This window comes from Trifolium pratense, linkage group LG2 (genome assembly GCF_020283565.1).
Source record: "Trifolium pratense cultivar HEN17-A07 linkage group LG2, ARS_RC_1.1, whole genome shotgun sequence".
Taxonomy (NCBI): Eukaryota; Viridiplantae; Streptophyta; class Magnoliopsida; order Fabales; family Fabaceae; genus Trifolium; species Trifolium pratense.
Window position 1 is genome coordinate 36,796,998 of NC_060060.1, and position 12,647 is coordinate 36,809,644.

At 30.2% G+C, this 12,647-nt stretch overlaps 2 protein-coding genes across 2 annotated transcripts; one reads left to right on the forward strand and one right to left on the reverse strand.

Annotated features, from left to right (window-relative positions):
* The first annotated feature begins 1,618 nt into the window (after positions 1–1,618).
* Positions 1,619–3,132, forward strand: LOC123908617 (CASP-like protein 2C1). The gene is made up of 3 exons (XM_045959305.1): positions 1,619–1,834; positions 1,930–2,074; positions 2,619–3,132. The coding sequence occupies exons 1-3, from the start codon at positions 1,677–1,679 to the stop codon at positions 2,868–2,870; spliced, it is 555 nt and encodes a 184-aa protein (XP_045815261.1). The 5' UTR covers positions 1,619–1,676; the 3' UTR covers positions 2,871–3,132.
* Positions 3,133–11,699: 8,567 nt separating this feature from the next.
* LOC123904354 (zinc finger protein 2) lies at positions 11,700–12,285 on the reverse strand. The gene has a single exon (XM_045954030.1). The coding sequence runs from the start codon at positions 12,283–12,285 to the stop codon at positions 11,785–11,787; it is 501 nt and encodes a 166-aa protein (XP_045809986.1). The 3' UTR covers positions 11,700–11,784.
* Positions 12,286–12,647: the final 362 nt, after the last annotated feature.

The window sequence follows — 12,647 nt, forward strand, 5'->3', positions numbered from 1 at the left end:
AATTGTCCCATCTTCTCGAATAGATAGCATCAACCAACAATTTTGCATACACAAATATAAATGTTATTTTAATAAAATGTACGAGAATAGAGTTTTCACGAGATGAAGATTATAAAAAAAATTGTCTCCATTTCTAAACCTACCTTGGGGAGAGGTTCTTTCTCATCCTTGTTCTAGCAGAAAAAAATTTCTTATAGGAGGCAATCCCCAAGCGGATTTCTATTTACAAAAATAATTAACATCTCTGGTTAGTTTGACACAATATTTTTAACATCTCTTGTTTTTTTGAGTGCAAGGTCTTTATTTTAAATTCCTACAATCTCTTTTTTTTTTCTTCATGATTTTAGTTTTAATCATGTCTCCTTTTGATATTATATACGATAATAATTATTTTTTGTGTTTTTATGTTATTTACAATTTAAATAGAAAATAATTTTTAAGATCTTACTAACATGTGTCATAAGGGTACATGTATGTACCATAAAGACACAAGTTAACAGTTCAAAAGTAGAAATATTCTCTTAAATTTTGTGTAATTAATTTGTGATCAAAGTTTAAAAAGTGAATTAAATACATGAGTTATGATAAAACATTTTCTTTTTTGACTCGCTAACATGTGTCTTTAGGACATATGTTATTTTTTTCCTAATTTTTAACTAACGTTTTTTTTATATATATATATTTTATTAGATGTTGTTTTTAATATTCGATCAGGTTTTTAAATAATTAGGCTGAGTTCCAATTTTTGATACTCTACTTATTCGCATTTAAAGTGATTAAAGTCAACTTAAGAAAACATCCAAATTCTTGTTGATGGAGCTGGATTCATTTGGGATCACAATCATCACATTGAGCCCAAGTGGATGAGAAAGTACTATAGTGGGTCACATCATTGCTGGATTCGTTTTCATCAGTTAAGTTATAGTATTGTATGTGCAATGCAATTGCAGAAATAAGCAGTGCTTCTTAGAAACGACAATAGGACCGCATCTTTAACTAGAGAAACGAAATTAATGTGACAATGAACAACTTTACTAAGTGAATCCAAATTAGTTGCGTTATAGATCTGATAACTTTTTTTATGGACAACGGACAATAATAGTATTAAACAATAAGATGTGTAGGGACGCAATTCAATTAATAGGGGTTCCCTCCTACTGTAACTACTGAAAGCCATTTTTAATACTCTAATTAAATCGCTTCTCGGTGCTTCTTAGTAACAACAATTTAATTTAAGAATTATCAACGGTTGGTTGAGCAGTTGATTGACGCTGAATTTATTAAGGATAATTATAATTCGATCCTCAACAATTACAATTGGAAGAAGATTATAACCACTTGATATCAGAATTGAGATTGAATCACAGATTAAGTTGGTGGTGAAAAACAAATAAATAAATAAATAATTCTCTCAGTCTCTTTAAGCTCTCACATCTCCACGTTTCTCTCATTGTTGTACATCAATGAGACGTGTATGCAATTAAACATCATTAATATGAATTAGGTAGCTGTTGAGATGAGTGATTTCCACCATCCCCGTGGATTAATTTCAACCAGTAATGTTGTGTCAACCATTTTGGAGGCACTGTATCTCTTAGTACATATACTAGTATTCAATAAATGAGTGATCCCAAATTTGCACTAAAATTCAGGACAATTGTCATATCTTAAAAAAAATGGAATTCCGAATGGCAAAATGGGAAGTTTATCTAAGAGTCATAGCAATATTGTTCTTAGTATCAACAGCTTGTTTAGTTGCTTTTGATACTCAAACAAAAGTTGTCTTTTTAATGATTTCAAAGAAAGCTACTTACAAGGACTTGGATGCTCTCAAGTAAAATTATCTTTCCTTATTTGTTTTGTTCTCTCATTTTTATGTAGCATGATTTAGAACTATATATATATATGAATTATTGTATGGTTTTTTAGGATCTTGGTGTATGTTACATCTACAGCTGCTGGCTATAACATGCTTCAATTATGCAAACACACTTTCTCAGCTCTTCCTACAATATCAAACTTCAAAACCTCTTATTATATGTACATTGCTTGGATTACTTTCTTACTAGATCAGGTGATTAAATTACTCTTTTCCTATTTTGCTATTTTTATATTTTAATTATATGTTGACTAATAAAAAAAATAAATTGAAGGGTTGTTCCTTTACAATTAGAATTAAGATCTATAATTTATTCATTGAAAAGTATGAAATCATAAGCATAACTATTAACTAGTACTACTAGTCTTAGTCAAAACTAGTACTACTAGTCTATTAGATCAGAAATAATAATAATAAAATGAAAATGTATTTAATTCAAAAAAAATTCTTGATTGATTCAAGTTCTTCCGATTGATCGTTCTAGGTTAAGCTCATCAACCATTTGAGTTCAATTTTTTTTTTCATGACTAAATTGAGTCTAATTACTTGATTTGAAGAATTTAATTTTGATGCACCGTCAGCATGTAAATTTTCGAATTGTCAATAAATCACAGCCAATCATATATACAATTTTAGAAGTAGTTATCGTTAAAGTCAAATATTTATAATGATATGACATTTCGAATTAAATCATTGTGTGAAACAATCATTTGACAAATGTTGGTTGTTTTAACAACAGATTGTAGTGTACTTGACATTCGCCACAAACACTGCAGCATTTCAAGCTGCTATTTTCGCACTTAATGGATCAGAAGCTTTCCAGTGGATGAAAATATGCAACAAATTCACCAGATTTTGTGAGCAAATTGCAGGGGCATTGTTATGCGGCTATATAGCACCTATTATAATGACTATGATTTCAGCTATCTCAGCCTACAAAGTTTTCAGAATGTACTCTTCAAAGAGGTTCATGCATTTCAAAGGCAAATGATCAATGTATAGTTGAAATTGGTAATTTTATATGTGTAAAATTTGCCACAGGAATTTAAAAAAATATGCAAAAGATGAGGCATACTGAGTGAAGAAAAGATCCTGCTAGAGTGAAACATAGTAGCTTGAATTTGTTGTCGGTTCCTAAATATTGTTTGAATTTCTCTAGTTTCATAATATATTTTCCCATATGCCTAAAGTTTTGTACAAAAGCAATATTTGCACACTCAATTTAATTAATGCAATGCAATATTTATCTTTTATTTTATTTTTTTATTAAAATCTTTCATATTTTTTTATTACTATCTACTACCTCCCTCCCTAAATATATCATTTTTTTTAAATAATTTTTTTTAAAATAATGTGTCTACTAAAAGACGTGACGCTTATTGATGTAAAATTTTGAATGCTAACAAAAATAAATTTTAGTAAATATTATGTTTATATCATATTACAATTTTACAATAGATAACTTTGAGTATAATTGAAGTAATTTGAGTGGATGCATCTATGAATGATATGATATTGACATATATAATTTTGTTGAAGGAAAACACAGTTCAACGAAGGCTGAAAAAAGTCAATATGAAAATGAAAATTTATGATTTATACAATTTTCAAACAAATCAACTAAATCGTTAAATCATGCATAGCCCATCTCCATCATCCAATGTGTCTAGCACAATTTCATCATTTGGTGTGTTTAGCTAAACTTGACCGTTAAGGTCGTGTCTACCCGTACTCTTGCTCGCCTCATCATCCAACATGTTTAGTTATACTCGACAATTCAAGTCATGTTGAGTTTTGCCTTGATCAACTACAACAAGATCGCCTTCAATTCAACTATACAAATCATTAGGACCCCAGGTTATTGTATAAGTGAAATTTGTTGTCCTTCGAGGGAGTGTGCTTCATAGCTTATCGCGTGTCCAGTACAAACATAGTGATATGTGTAAAGCATGCTCTACCTCCACCCGTCATGTGTGAACGAATGACATGAGCTACACTAGATGGAACATCTACTAGCACTACAGTATACTTGTACGAAGGAGTTGTGTATAGAGGTGTAACCTATTGGACTTGACCATCATATGGATCCTAGATGTTCATTCTCTAAGAGTTGTGCATGGATCTCAGAGGTTTAACTTATTCAGACACATTTATTCAAATTCGAACTCGAGATCTCATATTGTGTGCTAGAGTGGTGTTCATGATCATTTTATCTAAGATAAAAAAAAAAGTTTGCATATTAAAGAAAACTCAAACTCATCAAAAACGGGTACTCAAATCAAAATCAAAATATAATGTAGTAATAAATCTCCTAATTAAAAAGTGAATGACCAACAATGAAATATTCCAAATGGCACGGATTTTGGACTCCTTAAACTGTTGGTAGGATGTTAAACAGAAATGAAAACTTCGTAATTTTAAACACTTGTGGATTATTTTATTTTTGGAATGAGCTTGCAAAAAAATTGTACTAAGTACTATTTGAACATTCAATTTAATTAATGAAATATTTTTCTTGTTAAATAAAAACAACTACATATATAAAAATTATAGAAATAAATTTGTTTTGAATTTTAATTTTTTTTTTTAAATCTGAGATTATTTAATTTTTTAGAGAACGTTTCTTTTTTTGAAAAATGTGAGGGGTATTTTTTTTTTTGAATCCGTGTGAAAGAGTAAAATTGGAATTTAGGAAACTTTTTAGAGCTAATTCAGCACCCAAGTTCCTTCTTAGCTTGCGCTAATGGGCCCTTATTTTCTTTCGGCCTAAGTGATATATACTTTCTGCACTCTTGTTTTTCTTACTACACCTAATTATTTTCCTTTTCATTTCTCTTTTTAGAAAGTATACAGAGTTTGGTGCAAGTGCAACAATCATATTCTCTAAATTCAATCTATATTTATTTTTATAATAAAAAAAATACTCTTAAAAATATACTATTAATTATAAACATGTCATTTATGCAATTTTACAAAAATACTACAGTATTTTAAAAAAAAAGTGATAATTTTCTCTATTTTTCGCCCTCTACTTTTCCCCCAAAGCCCCCCTCCAAACATTCCCATTACAATCAGGGACGGATATAGAGGGGGGCAGGCAGTGGCCAAGGCCCCCCCTCCCTCTCACGTATCATTTATATGTATACATTCCGCCACTCCAATTATATATGTATGGAAAATAATGATATTGTGAATATACATATAAACTCTATATTAGCATAGATTATATACATTAATTAAGTAAAAGATAGTTTTATTTTGGTTTGAACTCTAAATTTTGCGATTATGTGTGAATTTCGGTAGTGTTTATTATTTTGTCTACTGTCTAAAAGGATATGATTATTTGTATTTGATTGACAAAAAAAAATTACACCAACATCCAATGAAAAAAAAAAATTTGTTTAAAGTGGGGTGTAGTAGAGTGATTTGGCAAAATAAATGGTTGTTATTGTATGTCGGTTCATATCCTATTTTCTCTTAATTTTATTATATATTACTACTATTTTTGGCCCCCGGTACGATAACTTTCTGGATCCGTCCCTGATTACAATAAAAGAAGATTATTATTTTTTTGACAAATAAAAGAAGATTATTAAAAAATTAAAAATTCTTTACATTTCTCACAAAAAATAAAATAAATTGAAGAATTATATTTTTCTATGCAACTCGAATAAAGAACAAAAGGAGAATTATGATTGATAGAAATGATATTACACACTTTTCACACAACTCAATACAACAAAAAATTAAACGATAAAAAACATATATTTAGTGTGATCACTTCTCTACTTAATCACCGATTTCAATTTCTCATGCCTACTCATACAATTGGTACACAAGCAACCACTTAATAAATACAACCATATTCAAAAACATAAAATAAAATAAGTGGGTATAAATATTCAAATAATCAACTCTCATCATTTGAGATAACTTTTTAAGAGTGAGATTCAAGCTTATTTAGTTTGATAACAAATCCAAGTTAATTAAATATGACAATTCGAGAATTAGACCTAGTACTCACTTTAAGCATGAAGGTGGATATTGAAGATGTATGGAGGTCTACTTTGTCAGTGACATTTCCGGGTTGTTAAATATGCGTATTTAAACATCTTTATCTTTTAAGCAAGAGTAAGATCCAAGTACATTTAACATTAACATTTTTTTAATGTCAAATATATATTACATATAAATAAAATTAAAATAATTTATTGGATACAACAACGGAATACCAGAAGTACTCGAATGAATTACAATTAACATCAACTACTTTGGTTGATGCGGACGTAGAAGCAACCTATTACCTCACTCACCGAAAGATCTCATCAACTAAATATGCTTTTGGAATTACCTTTACTTTATTTTAATGCTTCCTCCGTCCCAAAACAATGGTCCTTACGCATACCAATGCATAATTTGAATCATTAATATCTTTAGTTTTCTTTCATGAAAAATTATAAAAATTTAATACCGTGAAATGATAGGTGGTGTGGCGGCCAAGGGGTGCCAGACACAAAGTGCTAGAGAGGATCCAATTCCATATGACATGTGATGCTTTTGCAATTTTTTTTGTTTGAAAAAATAAATAAAATGGATGTTACATTTAAATACTTGTCTAAAATATTGCTAGTGGTTGCAAATTTGTCAAAAAGAAAGTTGTAAGAGTAAGTGATAATCCGTAATTAAAATCATGATCTCTTTATATTGCAAAGTGACAATACGAAGCACATGTGCAATTAAATCAAAGAAGTATCCATTGAATGATAAAGCATGACTATGATGGAAAAGGAAATCAAGTCTTGTAGTTGGAAACGGAATTAAGGAAAAGGAAAACACAAATTCAATTCTGACAAAGAGAGGAACATAATCTGGATTATATATATCTCCACATCAATGATAAAAATTCATCCAAACTAATAAGTACATAAACAAACTAATCAAAGTGGAATCACTTTGACATGCATATGGCTTTATAACTTTGTTGCATACAGCATTTCTTTACTCCATTACCACACTAGCTATAGTAAAAAGATAAAGGGATGTGATTTATATGACTTCAGTTTGACTGGCAAAAACATTAAAGAGGCTTAATGCAAAAAAAATTATTTAGAGCTTTTTTAAAAAAATTGAAACAACTTTTTATTTGTTTATTATCGTAAATTTTAAGTTCTTAGGATTAAATTTTAAAAAAATAAATTGAAAGTCCTATACTTAATTCTTTGTCTTTTAAAAAAAAAAATTATTAGGATTAGATTTTCATTTTAAGATTAAAAATGATCTTTTTAAAAAAATTATAAAAACATTATTAAAATGATAAAAAGTGTTTTTTTTTTTTTGAAGAAAAAAATATAAAGAAAAAATCTCAAACAAAAGTTCCCTTAATTTCCATAATAAATACACGACAGCTTGTAAATTGAACATAAAATTTAAATTTCATAAGACAAATTATGTGATTGAATTTAAGTAGTTAATGAACTTCAATTATAGACAAATACATTTCATATTGAATAATCGTCCGCTGACATGAAAATAATCACGTGGGCAATTTATACCGAATTCAACTAAATGTACTAACTTATTGTAATCTTAGTGTTTGTATCTCATTCGCGGAGCAATCCACGAAAACTTCCCATTGGTCAACGGTCACGATATCCATGCATATTGTAACGGCCGACCACCGGAATGATGAGCATTAACCGGAGGTACCTGCAAAGTACACAACCCCCTCCCATTCATTGGAACGGAAGAAGAGCAACGCCGGACACGGTCACATTCTGGTCAGATAAGATCACTTCGTAAAGTAAGAAACCAACCTAAAATAAATGTAAGAGATCAAACATACAAATTAGTCTAGATTAAATATATATAAGGTTGATTAGAAATTATAATGACTTACAATCACCATCTTACAAGTAATTTTATAGTGATGATTGATAAGTTATGTTTAATATAAGAATATAATATTATGATAATTTTTGTGAACAGAGTGATGAGTAGTTCACACAAAATATGGAAGATTAATAATTCAACGTTCTAATTTAATAGATAAATACACGATCAATTATTAGATTATTCAAATATCAACATCTTCATATATGAACATATTGAAAGAGTAATTTGCCGTAGGAAGTGATTTAAAAAGGCTAAAGTCCACAACGCACTTGGAGACGTAGCTTAACTGGAACAAGAAACACACCAACTTTGTTGCTTAATTTTAGCTAAACAGGCAAAAAAAGACAAGTCTATCGTTAGCTCGGTTTCTACCTTAAACAATGAAATAAAGATAACTAGATAAGTGGGCTTGATTAAGTGAGGACCAAGTCTAGGACGCAAAGGTTGTCTAGTAAAAATGGCAAGGCGTTCTAATAGTTTGTCATTTCCTCTATGTACCTAAAAATATAGTAAAAGTTTAGTTTAATAGTGACTGTACTTGGATCAGAGATGACTTCGTCGGTGGTGTTCCGTTTCCGTTCCGGTGAATGGAAGAGAGGTTGTGTACTTGCAGGTGCTCCGACGCTCAAGTCAGTGTGAGTGTGAAGCAAGGTTTTCAGAAAGAAATAGAATACATGACTTCATTGTACGAATGGAGTATATATAGTCCCCAGTGTTGTGTCAAGGCCATTGATAGTCATTAATGCCATCAATGGCTACCAGAAAACTACCGATGGTCGGCCGTTACAATATTGTTGGATATAATGTGACTATTGACCTGAGTTGGTCTTCATGGACTGCCTCGTGATTGGGCCGTGCTCAACAGGTCAGGGAATGGATCTCCTTAGCGTTTGGACTTTAGATCCAGTCCAAAACAAAACAAGTAGTAAAAATAAATTTAGATGTGAGAGTTTTTTATTTTTGTTTTCTTGAAACTCATTATTCAGTCAAGACGACTAATTTGAAGAGTCCAATTTCATCGTCGACTTGCGGAGGGTTCATGTAAGAGTTTTTAACTTCGAGTCTTGCTAATATTTTAGAGAAAAATAAATATTAATATTTTTATAAATATTATTTTAACGTTAAAGTTTTTACGGTCTTACCCAAAAACATCATCTCATTACTCTAAAATTTTATTATAAAATAAAAAAGGACACATAGTCAAGTAGTAGTACTCCTATATATCTATTTTGACCACAAAATAGAATATAGATAATAATGATGGATTATTATGTGCTACTTAGGGGCATGAACTGATGGATTACAACCTTAAAGAGACATCTAACATGGCCCCTCCTCTCAACTCTTGAAATTATGGCCGACCAAATATCGAACCACATTCTGATTTTCAAAGTACTTACTTGACAACAATCCCTTTCGATCGTGTATTCAGGACTCTAGCTTAGAATCCTCTCATCAAATATAGTAGGATTTTTTTTTAAGTTCTGAGTATTCAGTTAAACCTCTCATCAAATAGATTAGAATCATCACTATTGTCCAATTTATTAATTATTCCTTCTAAAGTTCTAACATTTTACAATTTAATGGTTAAATTTTTTATTTTAGTCTCCATATAACAATTAAATTGACCTAACCGTAAACTTCTTTTATTTAGAAGCTAGGACATGAGGTTGATCCTTACTTCTGCATTTTGGCGTTCATGAGAGAGTTTTAAGTACTTTTTTTTTTCTTTTTTTTTTTCAAAATAATTATATGAAAATGGGGAAAAAAAAGTTCTATAAAATATTTATATATAATTTAGTCTTTATAATTTTTTTTTATCAATATGTAATCCTCACATTTATTAAAATGTACATTTTTAGTCTCTCATTTTATAAAATGAGGACTAACTAAAAATGAACAAAAGTTTTATAAGAACTGAACCAAAAGATTTATAATTTTATACAGATAAACAATACATTTAATCCTAAATTTATATATCAACAAGATTTGGGTATGTAATGTTAGAAGGCTAATCTACAGGTATGAATTAGAACAAATATTTAATTTTCCTATGAATTTGAATTGTCACTCAACAAGATGACTCAGATTTATATTAGGAAATAGTCACATTATCACTTCTCACATATATAAACTTGAAAGCTTTTTATTGTATAGTCAAATTTATAAAATGGTCTCCATGAACTTATTTCAATTAGATATTGTATCTAATATGCAGGAATTGAAATTCGAACCATGATATATCCAACAATTTTTTTATTCAAAGTCAACATGAGACTATTCACTCACACTTGAACTCGACAAAAGCTCGTTGAAGAATCCATTTTATCCCAACTAAAATACATATGCATGCATGTGCATATGCAAACACACACACACAAGAAGCTGAGTAATTTGTTATACCTAATTTCCATTTGTGAAGATGTTTTTGAGCCAGTAGGTTGGGAACAAAAGTTAAGTGAAAAGATACATTTTGGTATATCAAGATTACAAGAAAGAAATGCATGTCAGGAACTATAAAAAGGTTTTTTGAAGGAGACATAATTTCTGTGTCAATACTCAATAATTATATGCAAGTACTGCACAAAGCCATCTTTAATTTCCACCAACAATACCCATGTGATGATAAACTCCCATAAAGCTTAGTGCACAGACCCAAGGAAGGTCTGTATGTGTATATTAAATGGTACAATTTCTGCATAAAATCACTATGAAAATGAACCAATTCAATCCTATGATGCATTAATTAGTGCAGTACATGATGATTCCATTTTAATGCCATTTTGGTTTCAAAGTTTTAAATTGCATGTCTACTGTACAGTCTATAGTCACAATTTCTTTATTCTATGTGAGAATTCTTACTCAATTTGGAAACAAATTTCATGTTGTAAGTTGTAATTGCGTCAACGCAGTTACAGCTTAGAATGTGAAATGAATGGCTTAGATTGATTATAGCTAAAACTGTGGTTTTTTTTTAACTATAGCAGATCTATATCCCTCAAACTTATTATTTAGATCTCCCCCGTAAATACAAGCCAAATCGTAAATACAGGGAATCCGTAAAAAATTATAAGTTAAAATGTTATGATTGACGATTATACCAAGAAAAATGTTATGTGAATATAAAGTAACAAACAAAAATATTACAACATGCACTATTTGACTTTTTAAATAATGTTTTGAGCTGCTTCAATGTGCGTGCATAGAGTGGATGAACTACGGTGTCGTATTTTTGTCCGCAAAATGTGATGTTCCAATAACATCCCTCTTATACCAATGTTGGATGGATGGCTAGATAAGTTTAAAACACTAATCATCACATTTGACTAAGAGCACTTAAACAAAGTGGTTTGAACACAAACATGCATGTTCACCCAAAAAATCTTAATTCATGAGTTTTCTCAGTTATACATTGTGTTAAGAAACAACCTTGCATGGGATTTTGTTAGTAATAGTACAGCTACAGCCTAAGGAACACGCATAGCATTTTGTTAGATATTTTATCAAAATCTAATTTTCTTAAAATCATCTCAGATTTCAACAACATATATAGATATTCTGCCATCCTTAGAGTACTACAAAAACATACAAAGAAAACCATAAAGATAAAAACAGTCTTTAACATACATAATTTACCTTACATATAACCTGAAACCCAGTTTCCCTTACATAATTTACCTTCTTTAAGAGAAAGTGGCACAGTAATTGCTGACATATCTTCTAAAAAGTGACACTTCAAATAATTGTTGCAGCCTTACATAAAGCACCTTCAAATCATATATATAATCTACTAGAAAAAAGTTGAAACTGCGCCGACGGAAATTGAGACAGAAAAATATAAAATTTGTCTCTTAGTGTTAGAAATACACGACCAATTATATTTTTCTGTCTCTAATATTCCGTCTTTAATTATTTCAACTTTCGCTAGTAATAACTTGGGTACTGCTTCAATTATATTCACGAATATATGTGACTCATAGAAGCAAATTAAGGGTATAGTGCTTAATTGAATTTCAAAGTCTTAAGGACAAATCAAGTTGGCTAATATCCTCTTGAACATGTTCAGAAGTAGTAGTATTATAACCCCTTGACCAAGAAGCCACATGACCTTCCTTAGAATTACCATAACTAAACTTATCTTTTCTTCCACCACCACCATATCTCATCACATGATTGTTATGATCAAAATGAGAATTGAAGTTTGATGAAGGGTGTTCTGGTAATTCAACATAATTAGAAGATTGCATGGCTGAACTTATCTCCCAACTTTTCTTTGCAAGTGTCCTTTCAAGCTTATGAGCATTTTGGTGTCCTCCTAAAGCTTGAGAGCTGTAAAACTTTCTTTGACAATAGTTGCATGAAAATACCCTTTGCTCTATTATAGGTGAAGATGATGATGATGAAGAAGAAGATGGTTCAAGGACAAGTTCTAGATTCAGATTATGATTCATATTCTCATTATTATGTCCTGGTTGGTTTAAGTGAAGAGAAGTATTAAGATGAAAATTATTCATAATTAACTATATATGAGTGAGAGAGAGAGAGAGAGAGACAGAGAGAGAGAGAGAGAGAGAGAGTATAGTGATGTGGTTTGAAAGTTGAAACTGAAAGTGTAGTATATATGGAGGAGTAGTAAGTGAAGGGTGATTATGCAAATACAAGAGACTTAAGTTAACTGAAAGGTTCAATGTTCCTTGCAGAGACAGAAATAGTAGAAAAAGAAAAGAGAGACATATATCTGCAAGATCAGTGGAGATCCTAAGAGGTTGTCGCCTTCATTAATGGCACAGTTTGGATCCTTTGTCGGTCGATGATGCAAACAAATTAGTAATTTGATTATAAAATGAAATGCTGTGTGATCATGCTTAATTATTTG

Excerpts from the sequence above, each read along its gene's own strand:
- LOC123904354 (XM_045954030.1), bottom strand. The coding sequence starts at position 12,285 with ATGAATAATTTTCATCTTAATACTTCTCTTCACTTAAACCAACCAGGA.
- LOC123908617 (XM_045959305.1), top strand. The coding sequence starts at position 1,677 with ATGGAATTCCGAATGGCAAAATGGGAAGTTTATCTAAGAGTCATAGCA. Across the intron at positions 1,835-1,929 it reads AAGGACTTGGATGCTCTCAA|GATCTTGGTGTATGTTACAT; the intron begins GTAAAATTATCT and ends ATGGTTTTTTAG. Across the intron at positions 2,075-2,618 it reads TTACTTTCTTACTAGATCAG|ATTGTAGTGTACTTGACATT; the intron begins GTGATTAAATTA and ends TTTTAACAACAG.